The 20606-nt window shown below is 38.9% G+C and overlaps 2 protein-coding genes across 4 annotated transcripts in view; both read left to right on the forward strand.

The window, feature by feature from the left end:
* LOC134679032 (tetratricopeptide repeat protein 39B-like) overlaps window positions 1-6311 on the forward strand; it is a 36380-nt gene extending 30069 nt beyond the window's left edge. The window contains exons 15-16 of the mRNA XM_063537835.1: window positions 397-2779; window positions 4704-6311. Coding sequence (XP_063393905.1) covers window positions 397-520 — 124 coding nt within the window. The 3' untranslated portion in view covers window positions 521-2779; window positions 4704-6311. The remainder of the gene's footprint in view (window positions 1-396; window positions 2780-4703) is intronic.
* Window positions 6312-7630: 1319 nt separating this feature from the next.
* The window catches only part of LOC134679035 (insulin-like growth factor 2 mRNA-binding protein 1), an 84547-nt gene continuing 71571 nt past the window's right edge, over window positions 7631-20606 (forward strand). For 2 of the 3 annotated variants that reach the window (XM_063537841.1, XM_063537845.1), the window contains exon 1: window positions 19178-19408. In XM_063537841.1, the coding sequence (XP_063393911.1) occupies window positions 19350-19408 (59 nt within the window). In that variant the 5' untranslated portion in view covers window positions 19178-19349. Of the gene's footprint in view, window positions 7928-9293; window positions 9352-14361; window positions 14443-19177; window positions 19409-20606 lie in introns of those variants that run through there. The other variant, XM_063537839.1, reaches the window with a different exon arrangement.

Genomic DNA, 20606 nt, shown 5'->3' on the forward strand with positions numbered 1-20606 from the left:
TGTTATTTTAGAAAGTCGTCCACAATTCACTAACCATTTTCGTCATGCAACTTTGGTGACAATTACATTCCAATATTATTACAATAATTGTAACCACGGTTGTCTACACGGTGTTTTAATTGAATTCCGTTAATTTCGGGGTATGTAATAAGGGGCTATTCATAAATTACGTCATTTCAAATGACGTAGGAGGAAACGGGGTCATTCGTAGCATTATTTTTGGATGATTTTAGGGGAGCGTCAAAAATCGATGACGTAATTTATAGACAGCTCCTAAGTAGATACACATAGGAAGCAGCGCACTGACCTATGTACCTGCCGCCATACACTCAAACTTACGTTATGTACCTACCGTTATTCTACAGTGTGCTAATAACATTTTTGTTTTCTTTACAGGAAAAAGTATTCCGGATATTCACTAGAATCGAGGCTTCAGTTCCGTATGCACTCAAGAATGATCATGATAAAGGAAAAAGAACAGAAAAACAAAACGGACACCGTAAAAAAAATTATGTCATAAGTCATTGATGACGGTACTTCAAGCAAAGTATTAACTTTGCTTAGTTAAAAAATCAAGTGATTGCCAGTGTTCTTCATTTAATAAAATAAGTGTTCCGTAAACAAAGTTTTCTACGGAACACTAAAAAATACGAAAGCATGGTGACGATATCATTACAAGTTCTGCGGAATCAGGTAGCGTTGTTAGTCGCCGCAGCAAACTGGGGTATCAAGTCTGTCTTCTTGTATGACCATGGGGACATTAACAAGGGCCTTCTGTACTATCCCGTACAGTTCACGCACGCTCTATCCTGGGTCCCTGTGGAATAACATTGCGGATGGTTATGAGCTTAGCAGGATGTCAGGAGTTTTATTAAAATTAGTCAGCTGTTATGTTAGACGTTGTCGTTATATTTTATAAACTACTTGCTGTAGACATAAGCCTTCATATTTTATAAGAGATGGTACTAGTTGAAAACTATGTATAAAGTATAAATGTACAGTCAACGGTAAAAATATGGGTGTAGACAACTTACTCAAAAATATGTCCCATAGTTCTTAATTCACTGACAACATATTTTTGAAATGATTTGTACACCCATATTTTTACCGTTGACTGTACCTACTTATCTAAATTCTACACGTGTAGTATAAACATTTACCTAATAATTGTAAATACTGTTTGGGATCGTAATTTTGAGTCGCAGTGTTCTATTGCAATTGATTACTTCGAGCGGACGGACCAGTGCACTAAATATAAATAATGTCTTTATGATTAAAACATTCCGTGCGAGTGCTATCTGTTAAGAAAATAATGTTAAAAGGGTTCTAACAAAGAGTTATAGATTGCAGAAGACATGTAAAGTCTAACCCCCTTATTCATAAAAGTTTACTAAAGTTGACAAGCCGATAATAATCGTTTGTCCCTTTCCGACGTATTGGTATGATGGAAAGGGACAAACAATTATTATCGGCTTGTCAACTTTAGTAAATGTTTATGAATATGGGAGTAAGAAAACATGTTGCCCCTAGTTTGATATTTATAATAGATGGCGCTGTACTGCATCTAATGTGTCAGCCGCACTCATCTCTGTGACCGTCTACATCAGCTGTCAAATTCGAAGCACGACTTTGAGACTTTGCCATATTATATGTACAAATTGTACAATCAATGAATCTGTTTCTAATAAATATGATAGGAAATTGCTCCATGGGCATATGTACTATATATATGAATATATATCGTATAAACGACTTAGTAGTTTAAAGAATCAACTTATAGAATTAGTGAAAATATTAGTACAAATTGGAATCAATATCAGTATAGTATACCTATAACTTCAACAATCTAGAAAAACGTATAACGAGTACCATGCAGGTAGGTTTAAAACAAGAGCGTTGCGACATGCAGTACCTCACCCGCGAGATAGACAAGGTATAAGTAATTCAAACAAAAAAGACTGGTAGTTTATCTCGCAGGCGAGACACTATCGCGGCGCTCCTGTGCTAAGCCTATTGGTTTGATTAAGGAATAAGAGACTATATGTAGTATAGAATTTAAAACCCAATGTTTTCATTTATATTTAGACGATTATGAGGCTTGTTCTTGTAATATCAAAAATACCAAATTCTATAATTACAACGCAATAAATTAATAACTGTAACACCAAATTATTTGTAACTTTGTGCTAACTTTGTATGTGTTTAAATTATTATTTACATAAATGCCTGTCTGAGCTTAGATATTTTTTGGAAGTGTACTTAAAATGTGCCTTGGCATTTAAGATATGTTTTAATAACTAATGAAAAGGGAAGTCCCTGAATGAAGTTTTTTTATACGTTAAAGCCCAAAGACAATTTAGGCCTAAAACTGGTATTAGAGAAAAAACAGTAAAGACACTAACAACCTTTTTTTCCTATAACTGTCGAATGAAAAAGAGGCTACTTCAAGCATAAATTCGTGTCAATAATTCCCAAAAGGAGCTATTTAAATCCAACTAGAAAACATTTCTAGATAGATAAGCTGTTTCTCATAAATCTCATAATACACACAGAAAATGACAAAGAAGTATTAATTCCACGATCGCCAGATTTAGGTCGAAAGACGACTAAACTATACCTGACTGGCATACAGAAAAGATAGGGACGAATTCTGGTTTGGCTCTCTATTTACTTTTCCTTGTTTTAAATACTTAAGTCGTAAGAATAAATATGTATATTTTTTTAGGCTGTTGATATATTTTTGCTACTAATATATATTTAAGGATCATCGAATAGTCAAGTTAACCTTCTGAGTCCCAGACACAAATTAATCGAAATTGAAATTTCAACCTTATTGCGTCTGAGTTTTATTTTTCTCTCGGGAGGTTACGATGCCCTCCCCGGAAGACATCGTGGCCTACAGATGGTAGACCTAATATGGTTGATCAATATGTTTTTTGCGGCATTTTCGTCCCGATCAAACTCGCTGTGGCACGTCGGACAAACTCCCCAGCGCAGTCGGTGATTCATGCCAATTCTCTGAAACGCTCCCGTTCTCTGGTTGCAGGCCGAACACGCCTGTGACGTGTACGCCTCATCCACGATTTCGACACGGATATTGGATTTACTGCGCAATCTCTTTAGCAACGAGTCGTGTCGAAACTTGCGCCCCGAGAACGACGCTGTGTTCATAAACTTGCTCCCGGCGCCGTACAGCACCAGCACGTCGCTCACCCCTCCTCCGTCAAACACTTCCCTCACGATTCGTTCCTCGCACTTGGCGATACGAATGTACTTGTCCAATCCGAGTCGCGTCAGTTTGGAGTGCGTCTCGTATGGTACTTGCATGGCTTCGAACCACTTCATGCGAAAGACGCTGTATTCGATCACGTGATCCGTATTTTTGGAAGAGACCGGAAAATTGAGTGATTCTCTATCCTTTTGCATCTCGGCCAGTATCGGAGCGATGAGTTTGTTGCGTACGCGATCTCTCTTCCATTCGAGCGTGTGAGAACGTACATATTTGCGCGTGACCCGTTTGAAGGAATACCGCTTGGATTCGACGGTGGCCAGGGGCACGCGCGAGCCGGGGTCCACCGCTATAACTCTGTCGTACTCGACGCGCCGCTTCTTCTTTTTCTCCGTCATCTCCGGCTTGGCACACCGATTCATCGAGAGACTCACGCTCACGCCGTCCGTCTGAAGACAACAGCCGAATTTGGTGGCCGGCACGTCCAACCACGGTGTCCACAGTTGACTAAGATGATCGGTAATTTTGTTCCACGTGCCGGGGACGGTATCGGGAGCGACTCGACGCAGCAGCTCGAACCATCCTGTCGATGTATACATCACGTGCTTGAGTCCGTGCGACGGCTGTGGAAATAGACGGAAACTGCGCGTCTCCATTCCCTGCTGTATGCGCATCCATTCGGGTACGGTCTTCCACCACCGCGAACCCTCCACGGTGTCCTTGTTGATGACGGTACACACGCGAGCAATCTCCCGGCTCGTATTGTCGTCGCCGTCGGGCAAAATTCTGCTATAGTAGGCTCGAAAGAGACGTTCGTCGTTGCGCTTCACTTTGAAGTAGCGAGCCAGTCTCGAATACGCGTGCATAGTTATGTTGGTGCGCAGTGTGGTCTCATACTGCTTGGCCAGTTCTTGCACGATAAACGAACGCAGCTTACCATCGTAACGACGGTGATCGCCAAAGTACCTAGTGTATGATTCGGCGTACGGTCCTTTGCCCTTCATCGCGTAAACGAAATTCAACACGTCCGGTATGTCAGGTAGAGCGGGGGCAGTCTTCATGTAGAGATTGTAAAATATGCCCAGTTGGATGTAGATGCGCGACAGGTCACGCACGTCCCGTCTGATCTCTTCGAGCAGTCTGGATCGGCGTTGAGGCGAGAGAAGAGGACACAACGCGGAGCACAGACCCCGTTTGACGACGTAGATATCCAAGGTTTGCGCTGCGCCATCACTCAATTTACGTTTTCGAATCGGAGGCAGGTAGTTGGTACACTTCGCAGAGCTTCTGCGATGGTGGTCTGTTCCACCGCACGACTTGCACTGTTTCTCCATTACTGACGAGCCAGAGTCGTCCGTCATGCTTATATAGTTGTACGTACGGACTGGGCCCGACATGTATACGAAAAAACGCCAATAAGGTTCATAATTGTTTGTTTTATATGTCCTTTGAAAAGGACAACAGGACTCAGGAGGTTAAAGTTTCAATATTTTTTTAGAAAATGTAAATCGCCCTGATCTTAGGAAATTGTTAAAACTGTTTTTTTTTCTAAATAGGTATATTGATTTCTTAAATACATACTAACATTTTTTCACTTAGTCTTATAACACTTATCGTTATCACTTGATCGAATTTACCTTTTTTTAACTGCCAGTAATCCATTAAAACAAAAAATTCCTTTTCAGTTGTAGCGCGGGAATTGCATTTCTACCAGAAATCTGTTATCGTGGTTACTATTGTTATTTATTTATTAGACTTGCTAATGTGATATAGGAATAAGAAGAAGTGTTGTTGTTATAGGCAAAAAGCTGACATTAAAAATAAAGTCATTATAACATCCTAATTATTATAGTTGTATTCTGGCATGTGTCTGGACTATATAATTTTATTATACCTTTAGGTTATTAAAGAAATGGGTTAGATTAGCAGCGAGACTTTGTTATGGTCATGCGTACTGTTATATTTATATTTTCCACTCATTATACTTATAGCAATCTGGCAATACTAGACACATTTATTTGAATTGGCAGTTTCTTAAACACGAATAGAAGATATATAACGGCCCCGTACACAGTGGAGAACGATGGGCCATGCCAAACAACTGCCATGGGCGACTGTGTGAACACCACAGGCCACGTTACGCCGTGGAAGGAATCGTGATTCCTTAAGTGTCATTAAAACCGATAACTTCATTGTGCACCACGATAGACAACTGATGGCCAGTCGTCCGCCGTTGTATACCATTGCCCCCTGTACACAATGGCGATGGCTTGTCGTGGACCATCCTTGACCACTGTGTACTGGGGCCCTGTGTAAGTTTTAAACTAGTCTACATAACCTTCCAGTAAAACACCACTGATCTGATCAACCGTCACATTGACGTGATTATGTTGAATTTTCAACGTTCACATCTAAACGTCCCGCGACTCCCGGGATTGAAGCTTCAACAGGGATGCCAACTTAGTGGTTTTACCACTAAATTTAGGGGGAAATAAACCAGCTAGGGGTTTTTTAGGGGCTAAATATTTTTAGTGGTTTTTTAGGGTCTTTTTAGAGTAGAAAAGTGCGGCAAATTTGAAAAAATGTAGGCGCAAAGGGATATCGTCTCATAGAAAAATTGAATTTCGCGCCGTTTTTTACTGACAAGATTTTCTTGACCATCTATGTATAACGTTCATATGTATGATCATTAAAATGTCGAACCGGTTGAAAATCATAATAATGTTCTAAATTTGGAAAATCTATAATAATTCCTTTAATTTTTATTTAGTGGGTTTTCCAAAATAATAGTACAGTTTTAGGGGTTTTTAAGTTGAGCTCAGGGATAAAAAAGATTGAAGTTGGCAACCCTGGACTTCAACCAGTCAGATTTTGCATTTTTTTTGCCAGCTCTCCCTCACATTCAAGGACACCCTTTTACTCCTTTTACTTAGTAGGTACCTATTCTAAGAATAAAATTTTACCATTTTTCTGTTGTGTTAATAATACACATATATGTTAAATTAGTAAATAAACGCTATTTATATGTTGGGGCAATCGGTGTGTATTTATAACTGATTAAAATAAAATGATTTAATGCCTTTGTTCTAGTTTTATTTTTACATGGAAATTTATGCATTTTAGGCAGCTTGCCCTGGCCAAAGAGGATTTAGTCCAAGTACATTTGTGTCGTGCCACGGGTAAAGGACCTTATGGCGGATGGCGCTTACGCTATTATTACGCCGTTCATTAATATTCGGTGCTATGCGACGTAAACGCCAGCCGCCATAAGGTACCTTTACACCCTTGGCAGCGAAAATCAATTTCATACTAATTTCTAAAACGCACATAACATAACTCACTAATACTATCACTACTACTACGTTACGTACGTACGACACTACAGTACGTTGGATACTAATATCTAATTAAATTACTTATGAAAAAAATTAATCTATGAAGGGACGGGGCATAGCTATTATATGAATGAATATTGTAACTACATATTTGGCTTGGCATCGATTTCAAACGTAAGTGGCTAGCGCATTTAAAACGGATTGATACTTTATTTTATCCTTTTTGAAGTCGGACTTTCTGCAGACAGTGTATCTGTAACTACTTTTACTTAACGCATTCACTGCCAGGGGGCGCGTGGACTAGGAACAACCTTGTATGACGGTGAACTCACATGTGCGTCGGGGGCAGTGAAAGTGTTAAGTTATTTCGCTTTTATACTAGACTTTTACGCGGTGGGCAAAGTTACCCAGTCAGTGAATTAATAATTATTAAAAAACTACATTCCCATCTACATTCTTTTTTTTTCGGTCGGTCGACCTAGGTATAGTAGGTGGACGCTGGGCAGATGTGGTGGACGCTGATCTCCGCGAGCTTCGGGTTGAGAACTGGCGAGAAACGGCACAGGACCGGGATCAGTGTCGAGCAGTCGTGTTGGAGGCCAAAGGACACACTTTGGGTCGCTGCGCCAGAGGAGTAGGTAAGTAAGTAAAAAACTACATTACACAATTTTTTTGTCGTTATAAAATTAATTTATACCCTTGTCCACAGGTTTTACTGTAATCTAACTAATATCTTTCCAAAGTTATTTCAGAGACAAATAAGTAAGTAGGCTACATTTCTCTGAAGCATGCTACATGAGGTAAATAATCAGTGAAATATATGCGTTCACTGGGTACACTGGGTATAATATTGACGAAATTCGTATCTCGTGTTCGTGGCTCGACTAATGAAATTATTAAGCTCTACTATATAACCAATTATTATTGGATTGGACAGGGACACCCGGAAACAATATACCTATAACACCTCCTTGATTTCGAGAATAAGCTAGGTCATCATGGCCAACTAGACATACTTCAAAACAACGTTCGAAATTTAGGCACACGACAAAGACAGCTGGACAGAGAGACAAAAGAAATCCGACTGTGTCGCTAGATTCGTCAATCGGTCTGACGGAAAACCGTGTTTAGTTTCCAAGGTTCTAATTAACTTTTCTGATGAGTGACCAACTGAAGAACGTTTCGGCGATGAACAAATTGTACATAGGTAATTTACCTGTGGAGGCAGACGATGCGGCTGTCAGGCAGCTCTTCGTCGAACACAATTTGACTGTTGCTGAAATCTCTGTCAAGAGAGGTGGCTACGCATTCGTTGATTTTCCTGACCAGTCTGCCGCGGACCGCGCCATCGATAAACTTCATGGTAAATTAACTTTTATAGGTACCTATAATAACAACTTTGCTAGAGCCTATTGTTAGACTTAGTAAACTTTCTATGACTTATTATCACTATTTAGAGAAGCCATACCAAAGAACGAAATTGTCGCAATCGCAACAGGTTGCGTGGTACAGGTACCACGCGACCAAAACGTCGTAAGCGCCGTAAAATTAATGTCGCTTACGAGTTAAGGTTGCAAGATCCACGCTCCGCTTCTATGGTTTGTTGTCAAATCAAGAACTCATGGCAGTTACCTACGGCTTACGGCGCAAAATACTGATTCTCTGTGTAGTTTCTATACCTACACGTAGTAATTAGGGATGGATTTGAAATTTCGAGGGACTTTGAAATTTCAGTTTACAATATTAATTTTATTTTCTCATGGTCTGAAAGAGGGTTATTGTTGTTCTAAAAGGTGTGTAGAAATTGATACGTTTCTGCACTAGAGCATTATACGTTCCAAGTAGGGACGATGCGAATATTCGCATCCGCATCCGAGGAACTTCCGCAATATTTTCAACAGCCGCATAAAATCGATGCGCAGCTTATGCGGATGGGGATGTCGAACAAGTCAGTACGCTCAAATATTTCGTTTTAGTTTTTTTTTTAATAAAAATTACTATACCTACCTAAATATAATATTTGACGTTTTTTAAGTTACCTAATTTTGATATCCACACCGCGGATGTGAGCCTTTAAATATCCGCATCCGCATCCGCGGATATCAAAAAATCAGTAAGTAGGTATCTGCAACATCCCTGGTTCCAAGTATATTTTTTTACGATAAGTACCTAAACGATATTGAAATGTGGGTTTAAATGGATCTGTTAGGTACTTAATTATACAATTTCCATTCTGATATTTAACTCACCATTCCGTAAATAACGATACTTTTGCCTAAATTGTTAATTGAAAGTACCTACCCTCAAAAAATACTATAAGAATTTATACTATTAGTCGTGATTTAAATAGCACTCTACTTCTCATATTCGAAGTGAAAAGTAGAGTGTTTAACTCTGGTGAGAGGCATTATTTCGGCTTCGGACTATTTGCGCTCTCTCTACGTTCGAGCGCCACCTCGCTACTTACCTCGGCCTTTCATCCCTTAGTTAACCAACTACTATATCTGACGAATGTGACTTATATCATTTAAAGACTGGTTAATCGACCCTTTTCAAATGTATATTTTTAAAGATTTTTTTCCCAATTTATTCCAATACCTTTATCTACCGGAAATACACAGTTATCTTAGGGACAAGAGTTGATGACAAATTTATAAAAACGAAGTTACTTCAAGAAACTATTAATATTCACTCATTTTGGAACGTATTAAACTTAACATTTTTTCCAGGTTATTCTTACTGTGGGCTGCCGTTGATCGTCGAACCTTCAGTAGCTAACAAAAAGAGGTTAGTAGAAAATACCTACCTACTCGTATTTCTCTCTTCGAAACAAAACACCAAAATATTTAGGTATTTCGTGGCAAAAAGAAACTTAGATCAATTATAGGGTTCCGTGAAAAACGGAAAATACAGAACCCTTTATACATAGCTTCGTCATGTCTGTCCGTGTATGTGACAGCAATTTTACTCAATAACTATACTGTAGGTGTAGTGTAATTCAAAACAAATGTGTAATTAGTGACCCGACCAAAAATATTTATTTTACAATGGGAAAACTGGTTGTTTAACTCCTCGTCTAATAATTGATGCCCCAGTATCCAAAATTAATTATAAAACAGGAATTTTGAGCGTTGCGAGATTTCAAAGCACGCCACGAGGGTTAAACAAGCTTTGTTATTATCACTCTGTAGAGTGATAATAGTTATTTGTTTATACAAGGCGGCAAAGTTGTTGTTTAACCGCTCCTGCTAATCCCGAGCAAGCAAATAATTCCAAAAAATAAAATCTCGAGCGTTGCAAGGGTTTCAGACAGCACATACTTGATAGCTGACATTACATAGAATTTTTGCAGGGCATAATATGATGAATTAATAAATAATAAATACTCTTCACGCAATGATCTTTTATATTATAATGATTTATAATAGATCATTGGCGTCACCAAAATCTTAGAGCATTTAATAACAGGAGTGGCCAATAAGAGCTTACCCCTCTGCCGAAAAACCTGCACAATTGTGCAAACTTTTGTATGGATGGACTGACATATGGCTGTTTGTACGTTACGTACAAATCATATGGAAATAGCAATACATTTGACGATGACGTCCCCTCCCCTGCAAATATCGGCAGACTGTTTCGTAAAGAAAATGACGGCGATGACATCTCCAGTTACTAAATGCTCTAAGACGAAAATGAACTATTCATGACATTTTACGAGACAATTCTGTTTAAAAAAAAGTCGTGGGTGCTACGAAAATCAGATCGTATGGAGATACGAAACCCACTATTATGCGTGGTCCAAAACGCACTTCACCGGCATTTGTTTCTCTTCCGTCCATTCGGCCAAGCCGACAAAATTCGCAGGTGCGGATTCTACTGTTGTAATACTTGTACTTTGAATTTTCCGAGAAGCCCGCTTGTGTTTACTGATAATAATGGTTAACAATCCATTGTGATTTCAGAAACAATGGTTTCGTAGTCGAGAAGCTTCTGGACTTTTCCTAACCTGGCTTTTATGGGCACGTTTTCGTTAAAAGAAACAACGTGAGGCCGTGAGCTGTTTGATTAATTGTAGTCTTCGGGTTTCACGTACCTATCTTGTTAAAAACGTCAGTCTATACTAAATTAAGTTACTACTAAACCTACCAAATCTACTAAAAGACGAGTAACTTCAAGTTTCTGATTGACCCAATGGTTAATTGGTAGAGAACGCCTTGAAGGCATTGAGTCCACCATTAGTACAATTTTATATCGGGCAATAAAGTTTCAATAAATTAACTAGTGGCCATGGGAGCTGTAGGGCCTGTAGGCAGGATTTTGAAAAAAAATCCTGAAACTGATTAAAAAAAAATACTTTTGCCTTTATCGATCGCCTAAATGGAAAAAAAAGCCGTTTAGGTGATAATGATAAAGCAAAATAAAACTATGTGACAAAGACCAAATTAAGTTGGGGAATTACTGACCTCAACATGAATATATTGGATTATACGAAATGGATTGGTTCATTAGAAAACATAATCCCCCTAATGAGGTCGCCGCTGGACCTACGCTCGAGTATGTTTGTTGCCCCATAATGTTAGTTTCTACAGTTGCCTCCAGAAACTCGCGAACTAAATTGACAGGTCAATGTGCACAAATGATACCACAGTTTGGCCAGTGTTGTTCATATCGATATTTTCAAAAAAGTTTGAATTAGAGAATGTCGGTATTTCCAAAATTGTGCAATTTTATAGTACCTAATAGAGACAAGGATATTGAATAAACATATTGTAATTAAATAAATATATTTATTTATTTTGTTTTATTTGTTAGGAAAACTTACAGCTAGAGTAACAATTAAGTTGTAGGTGATAATATAGAAAAAGTGATTTTGGCTCAAAATACAAAAAAGGCCGGCCCAGATGGGGAAATATTTTGTATAATGTGATTAATTTCTCATTTAATTCGAGTGGTGTGGACGCAGAAATTAAATCGCCTCGGTATCCCTATTGCTTCGATTGTAAAGACCAGTCCCTAAACTGGACGTTTAAGTTGAGAATAAGGTCAAGATTTATAGATGGTCAAGCAAATCTTGTCAGTAGAAAAAGGCGCGAAATTCAAATTTACTTTGAGACGATATCCCTTTGCGACTTCATTTTTCAAATTTGCCGCCTTTTTCTACTGACAAGATCTGCTTGACCAAGTATAAATAATTATGGATCAATCTCATCTACCGGCCACATGTATAAAATTAAATCACCAATTTTAGATTTATGGCGACAACCGAGCTCTTGAAATAAAGAACGGCAAGTTGTTGCACACTAACATGACACTGAAATTTGTCAGTTTCTCATCCGCACCTCCTGATTTGATCGGTAACGACACAATCTTACAATCGAATTAACCACTTTTCTCGTCACATTCATATTAATCGAAATCGTTTGTGACCCCTTTATAATTTATGACATGGGTAGTAAGTGCAATATTTTACTTATCGATATCATGTTATCGACATATACCCGTGACTATTTTTTCTTTGCTATTCCTGGTATCATTTTATTTGTCAAACTCATGTCAATTTAGTTCGCGAGTTTATGGAGGCGACCTTAGTGTGGGTCACCTCTAAAGACTGCGCCCCCGCGGCCTCTCTGCCTGACTACGTGGATGTATGTAGGATCCTTCATCCGATATCGGATCAGACAATATCGTAGGACGTAGAGTAGGACGTAGGACATAGGTCTCAACGCCCAACGGTTTGTTTCTTCCGTGCGCACCCCGCCGCTTAGGGTTGCCAGATGGTCGGGATTTGGCGGGATTCTCCCGATTTTTAGCATGTGTTCCCGATTCCCGACAAAGTGAAAACTGTCCCGAAAAACAGCTTCACGTTATAAAACAATAATTTCAAGTTCAGATCTGTCGTCGAGTGAGCGATCTGACGTAGTGCCAATAATGTAAAAAACCGTTATTTTTAATACAATTACTTTAAATTGAATGTTTTTCTTTTCCCGACTTAAGTCACAAAATCCCGAAAAATTTATATTGTTTCCCGATAATAGCGCCTTTCGATCTGGCAACCCTACCGCCGCTACGCGTTGGTGTCTTAATATTCGCCTACGTAGGACACCGCGTACTTTTATTACTTACTAAACTAGCTTTCTGCTTCCCTGAAGGAGAAAAATATTCTTTTCAAAAGGAACCCTTATGTTCTAAGAAGAGATGACTTATCGCGATACATCAAAAACAGCTATATAATACGATCATAAGTTTTAATTGAAAGTATATTTGTATATTACTTTTACATAAGCTATATTTTTCATATTTGTTAGTATTAGCGGTTCAAAAGTTAGAGGGTTGACTATATGTTTTTTATTCTCAATATCTCTAACCTAACCAACGACACCCAAACGACACCCCACACCAAAGTTGAACTTAAACTTGATTTAACCTCGTAAGGCCCAACGCCAACGTCCTATTTTTAGGACTGAGAAATGTAGTCCTTCCGGCCCAAGCAACTATATTAATTTATCAATTAGCGGCCCAGAGTCCTAAAATTAGGTCATTTACTTCTTATTCATAATACTTACATTTACAGTACTTAATAAGACTTCAGCTAAAAATATGCCAATTTCAGATTTTATAGCAAGTAGAAGGTCTGGGCCGCTAGTATAAGTACCTACCTAAAATTAGGCCGTTGGGTAGATATGATAAACGTCCTAAAAATAGCTTGGGCCTTACGAGGTTAAGTATAGGTACGTGTAATTGTGTCTACTTTTCACAAACCATTTCATTTCTGATTATTAGCCAAATCGTATATATTTAGACCAAGATAAGTCCGCAACGATTTTGATAGCATAAGCAGTGCAAGTCGCTGGCCCAATATTATAGGGTTTTATTCTATGTTACATTTTCAAGATATGTACGTAGTTAAAATTCGACACTATGACAATGTTTAAAATTTCAAATTCCAGTTTGATGAAAGTGAAACTTAGAACCCTGTAATACTGAGCCAGCGAAGTGTCATTTTAAACTTCAAACTTCTATGAAACTGTGACGTATAAATAACACTTGCAGATTTATCTTGGTCTAATTCTACGTACATAGAGCCAGGGATAGACTAGGACAAGACAATTGTCCCACGACACGTGTCATGGGACAATATAGTCGGGCGACCGCAAATATCTGAGCGGCTACCGCGAAAACCGAAATTCGCAAATTGCGGGGATCTTTCTCTTTTACTCCAATGAAGGCGTAATTAGAGTGACAGAGAAAAATCCCCGCAATTTGCGAACTTACCTACATCATATAGCGTAGTCCGGAAGTTCTGTATGTACAGTCGACGTCAAAGATATGTTTACACATTTGCACCTTGCTCCTTTGTAATAAGGCGAAAAGTGTAAACATATCTTTGACGTCGACTGTACCTACCTATAGTCCTGTACATCTTTTTATCCAAGTTTTAAGACATACCTAATTCAGGGTAGACAATTATAGTTCGTTTTTTTTAGCATTAGAAAGAACTTCAAAGAAGGTAAGCGATCTTGACATGTCTTTTAATTGTAAACGCTTTTTAAAAATCAGTAATCAGTAACTAGTAACTTATGAAAGCAGAGGGATATAAATGATCGTAATAGATTAATAATTGTTACATATTTGCCGTAACTTATTTTAAAAATGTGTTTTTCAATTAAACAGACACATCAAGATTCTTTACCTTATTTCTAATGCTAAAAAAACGAACTTCTTATAGGTATAGGCATAAAATAAATACCTAATGAAATTGCGTGTCACGGTTCACGGTAATTTTTATTGTTGTTTCAGCGTCAACGTCCTGAACCTGCAGAGCTCAAGCGCTACTCAATTAAAAGATAACATCAATGAATGTCAACCAGGCGGTTGGAGGTAAGTCCTCGATGTTATTAAGTAACACGTGAATGTAACCAAATAATGCCTCATCATCATCATGTATGAGAGCTTTTTCGGTTACAGCGACTGCTTTTCTACCACTGAGAGCGTCGCTGGTGCGCTCTCAGGTGACTGACGTAGCCAATCTCTGCAGCAAATGTGCGGCCACATTCGTTGCAGGGTGGTTGCAGGTCAGCACCCCTCCGACGTAATTATACGTGATGGCCATAGGTGGTCTAGCCTTTAGCTCGTCTGAATTAATCTGAAATACGTACGTACGTACGTAACCGTACGGTTACGGTTAGGTATACCTACTTTCTACAGGTCACTTTAACAGGTAGTACAACCAACTACTGGTTACTGGTAAGAATTTGCCTAACCTTGGATATTGTCGGAAAGTGTTCCAATTAATATATGTCGTAGACCTGTCTAGATCCAAGCCTGTTGTCTGCCTCTACATTTAATCAAGTTTCTTTTCTTTTGTATCTTTTTACTGAGATGTGCCAATAAAGAGTACCTATTCTAATGTATCCATTAGCTTGCGCTTAGGCAGTTGATAGAGATTATAATATAATATGAGTAGGTAAGTAAGAACCCTCAGCATTCTGCGCGTCAGCGCTAGGGGATTTTTTTAATCTACCGGTAGATGGAAGGCGTGGAAGCGGCGCCGGTGCGCTTTGAGTCGCGCGGCGTATGCGCACGCAGTAAGGGTTGCAGCGAATTGACGTCCTTATCTGAACTCGTGATCGCCCTTCTGCACAAAACATTGCCTTTCAAGATGCACTGTGGTTTTTGTATTGCTACCCATATGCTTTAAATTTTTAGTTTGCGTTTCGATTCCGAGGGGATTTGTACTTTATTTTGCACGTCATCAGTAGAGAGCGTGGGTGTTTTTATTGATCTGATTTACAACTTACCTACCTACTAGTAAAAGTAATATATTTCCTTTCATATTTGCTTATGTATGAAATATGTTACAATGTTGTTGCAAAAATGCAGCTGGATTTAAGTTTGTAAATCTTATCACACCACATAATTCTACTCTACACGGTCAGAAACGCGGGCAACTAATAATTAGTAAAGTTTTGTTAAAATAAAAACAAATAATGCACCCAGACACTCCTTTTTCACACAGTGGTCCAGAACTAGCTCATACAGCGGTCGGCAACCAGAGGCCCGCGAGCCTCCCTGGCTATTTTGTATGTAATATTGACAAATGATAATATCTGATCATAAATATTAACAATATACGTCCCGCGTCCACTTCGTTAACTGCTATGTGGCCCTTGGCCGCTAAAAGGTTGCCGACCGCTGGTTTAAATCATAGGCGTGGAGTTGGGCCGGGCGAGGCTGTTAGAGGTTAGGAACGCTTGGGGTGAGTCGGGAGATGTGGATGCCGGCGAGCCCGGGCCACGTGGGCACGCGGCGGCCGGCGCGCCCGGCGCCTGGCGCGGCGCGGCGCTCGGGGCACGGGCGCGCCCACGTGGCCGCGCGATCGATAGACCGGGCGCAGGCGCGGCGCCCCATTCAGCCGGCCCGGCCGGCCCGCCCTGATCGGGCATTCTCATTGGTTGCCGCTTACCTTCGTCGAATACTCTGTAACACCAGAGTAACGTGTCGTCAAGAAACTTAGTGTCGGAGCCAAAAAACTCATTAAGTACACTGGTTCGACTTAGTCCTCGACTCACTCCCAAACTCTACTCTACAAGATATTGAATGTCCTTGCCCGTTGTCCCTAACCTCATAATAATATGTTTATCAAATAACTATATACTCAACATTTTACTTAAGTACTTATCGTACAAAGTAAATCTGTAACCTGTACACAATGTAATTATATTAATAAACCACAATGTAAATAAATAATGTCTCCTCTGTGGTGCCAAAGAAACTTTCTGCATACCTTACCTTAATCGAACGAGCGAGCGAAGCGAAGTTCTTACATTCGACTTTGAACACACGGCTGGCTAGGGGCACGTCCCGGCATTTCAATGTTTTTAAGCTGACCTATCAGAGGATAGTTTGATACTCAATAACTTAAGTACGAGGGCTGATTGAAAAGTTCACGGCCTGACCATTAAAAAAAAAACTTTTTAATTTTTTTCTGCCGCCATTTTGAACTGTCATTATTCAGTTGTCATCTCGCGAAATTTCAATTGTAAGACATGGCATGGCTTGGCAGCGAAGACGCATGCGATCAACGGAATACAATTTGTATTTGTTTGCTGCGTCCGAGCCCCGAACCGAACATATTGTTTTTGCGACAAACGTGAACATACGTTAACCGCCGCGTCAAGCGTATTGTAATTTTTCCTAATACGTTAAAACAACATAAGGCAACTTTGTTTTAATGCGTACAACGCCTCATCATTGATGCCTGTTGAGTCACAGAAACTCGCCGCCAAAATTCCGCTCACAATAAAAATTAAGCTCTCATAACGACTTACTAATATTACATGATCTTTGGCATGAATATTAACGTAATATATCATAACTAATGTTTTTATTGAATTCCGTTAACTTCGGGGTATGGTTAAATACGTTTAAGAGAACTAAATGGCATAGTTAATTAAAATAAAAATTATTTTTTTGATTTTTTTGCACAAAAAAAAAAAGATAAGTTTAATTATTAATTAAATGTAGCATATAGCGTTGTTGTAACACGGGCATTACATTTAACTCAACCAAACAATTGAAATCTGTGACATATAGTTGGTCAAGCAGATCTTGTCAGTAGAAAAAGGCGGCAAATTTGAAAAATGTAGGCGCGAAGGGATATCGCCTCATAGAAAATTTGAATTTCGCGCCTTTTTCTACTGACAAGATTTGGTTGACCAGCTATATCAATGTTATTTATCTACGCACATATCATTACTGCTCTAAAATGCATTCAGAAACCGTAGGAAATGACCAGCATTATCACAACCAATTTTACTATGAGAACTTTCTTATCTGTGGTAGTAGGTAAAATTTGTACTTTAAAGTTATAACTTTACAGATTTTTGTAAGGTTATGAGTTTTAAATTTGGAACAGCTGTCAAAACTCAAGTGGGTGTCTATTCTAGTATCCATAGATATTAAAACAATTATCGATACGAAACGTCAATTCGGTATATTTTTTTAATATAAACCGTACGACATTTGATCTCGAGTGGCATGAGAATAGGGACTTCATTCTTTTGTCTATGAATTAAAAAAAACTACGGATGCGTGACATTTGTGAAAAAAAGTTTTCATTTACCGCCATTTGACTTACAGTTTCATCTTTTAATTAGTTTTAGGTTATAAAATTGATTTGATAGTTGTTTTTAAACAAACTTTAAGCAAAAGTATCGTGTAAAATGAGTGATAAAAAGATATTTAGGAGCCGCCACCTCTCAAATCTGCGAGTTAAGTCAGACAGCAACGATGGATGTCGGTTGAAATATGAGGTTGGTGAATATATAATAGAAGGTAATAATATGTGTGTAGATAAAGTAGTGTATGTAACTGTACATAATTAGGCATTAAAATACGAGTGTGGGTTTAAGAAACGAACGAAGTGAGAAACTACTATTTCGATCGACCGAGATTGTACTAAGTTTAGTAGCAAATGTATGAACTCATTCTAAACACTAATCAATATGTAAACCGGCCCTAAGGCAAGTGTACACGCTTGTAGAGACCTTATAGCAAAAAAATAAATTATGGATTATCTCCGAAATGGAGTTAATTAGAATATCGGTGTCTTTGAGAAAGTTACTTGATTTAAGCTCCGGAATGCACCCTTAAATTAACGGAATAAAAAAAAACACGGCGTGTATATATATGTATATATATACATATATCTGTCTGGTGGTTTTCGGTACTAACAATTGTATACAAAGTACAAAGGAAATAGAGCGAGTGGATATTTTGTAGTAGTACCTGATGCTAAACTTCTCGATGTAATTTCTTTAAAGTACCTATTCGCGAGGTTATTCATCCTTGAAATATGATTTGCCTCTTCATGCAGGGCAAAACTCTTGAAATTGTCCTTGAAAGTAAAGGTATCAAGCTAACTACCCCAAAAAAGTGACAAAATATATTCGGGTTGTCATTTAGGGTCATTTTCCTATCAATTGTTGTTGGTGTGTAGTTGTCCATTACTGTACGAGTACCTATGTAAGTTTCTTGCCCTAGCCCTAGCCACGTGGCTCACGGTTGCGAAGCCGGCGCGTGGGCGTCTCCGACAGCGGCGCCGTTGCCGTAGTAACGCCGTCATGTCAAGCCCTGCCACCCCGGGCCCCTCACACCGATACGTAAACTCAGCTAGGGTCGCCAGTTAGTCGTTTGCACTTAAGAACATTAAAGTATACTTATTTAAGACGTAACATGGTGCCTAAAAAATATTAACCTCTTGCTGGTATGTAATTACGCTCGTGCGACAGATAAACCTACTCGAACCTTGCGAACTTGCTTTAAACTGTAAGTACCTACGTACTTTTACATAATTTTGGTACTTAAAATAGAAAATCGTATTGAATTATACAGATCGAAAGGTAGTCAAGTAATTTCCAACCATAGCGGTTTTTTGATGTCCAACTTTTATGCTCTGCATAGCCATAGTGACTTCGTCATTCAGTCAGAATGGCAACATGTGCCAACCCTGGCGCCAGCGCCTCGTTGCCCCCGCCTCCGCCGCCCCCGCCGCCCCGCCGCCCCGCAGTTCGTTCACTCCGCGCTCGTTCGCTCGGGTACAATTTTTGTAGTTTGCCGGAGTACCGCGGAAAGCGCACAGCACTTCGCTCGCTCCGCTCCTCACCGCACTCCGTAGTTACGCGTAGTGCACGCTTCACGCGCACCGGTTTTGACCGCGAGCGCTCTGCTTTCTCGTATTGTTACAATACATCCAACCCTTTGACCTGATTGACCAACATTGAAATATGGACGGCGACTTGTCCCAGGGTGCTTCCGGGGAAGCTTCCCCAACCTACGATGATAGGTGAGTGTCATTTCAATCAACATTTTTCGCGCCACTTGATTGTATTTTCCTCTGTGCAAAAGTTATCGGTCAAGCAAGATCTACAATCGCTGGCTACTGTTATGAATTATCATTTAAATATTAGATCGAATAGATCGATGCAAAGCTTAGGTACCTACACCATACAAATTTAACACAATCAACACATTATCTAATCTAATATGTATATAATACTTAGTAGGTTTGTTGTATATTTCATTAATCACTTTTCACCAAGCTATGTGTAAACTTTTAAGTTACTTAAAAAAACATCTAAGTGCCTTTTGCATAGAAACTCTCAAGATCCGTTTCGTTTACCGGTTTTCTGGTAGATTCCTACCTATAAACAACTAACTTAGGTACTTATTGGTCACATACATTAAATATGCACCTATACATTATAAAAAAATGCTAGATCAACTATACCTGCAATTATAATTAAGTAGGTATAATTAAATATCGCAGGTAGGTTACACTGCAAATGTATGATTTGTTTAATTACCCACATAGGACCTACAGCATTTCGCCGTCACAAACATGATCGTACTTAAACAATTTTTGGACTCAATGCACGTTATTACTATGTATATTTTTTGTTTTTGTAATTGAGTAATGAGTCAAACGGTCCTCGCTAGAGATACGGGCGGCCGTTTGCTCTTTGATTCAGTAAGAGCTGTGTTGGTAGTGGATTGCGGTGTCTGTTTAGTGGTTTTGGACAGGTTCCCACAATAGTACGGGTGAACCTGCCCCAAGTTGTTGGTAGGGAGGTTTACTATGTATATAACAAGTACGAGTAGGTAACTTAAGTAATTAAAAGTAAAACAATAAAATGTCAATTAAACTGGTATGTTTAGGATTGCAGCCCAGTTTGTAAAGCGAGGTTTTAGACTAGCAAGAAGTTGCATGCAATTTTCATTACATTGCGGTATCTGATCAAACTTGAATGCAGTTTACCTTATATATAGTTCCTTTTTTTAGGATTAGAAATAAGGTGACAAGCAATCTTGATGTGTCTTTTAATTGAAAATAAATGTTTTAAAACTAGTCACGGCAAATATATAACAATTATGAATCTAATACGATCATTTATAATTTATATTCTTATGCTTTCATAAGTAATAATTTGGTACTGATTTTTAAAAATCAATTTTAATTAAAAGATATGTCAAGAATTCAAGAT

Source organism: Cydia fagiglandana, chromosome Z, assembly GCF_963556715.1.
Source record: "Cydia fagiglandana chromosome Z, ilCydFagi1.1, whole genome shotgun sequence".
Lineage (NCBI taxonomy): Eukaryota > Metazoa > Arthropoda > Insecta > Lepidoptera > Tortricidae > Cydia > Cydia fagiglandana.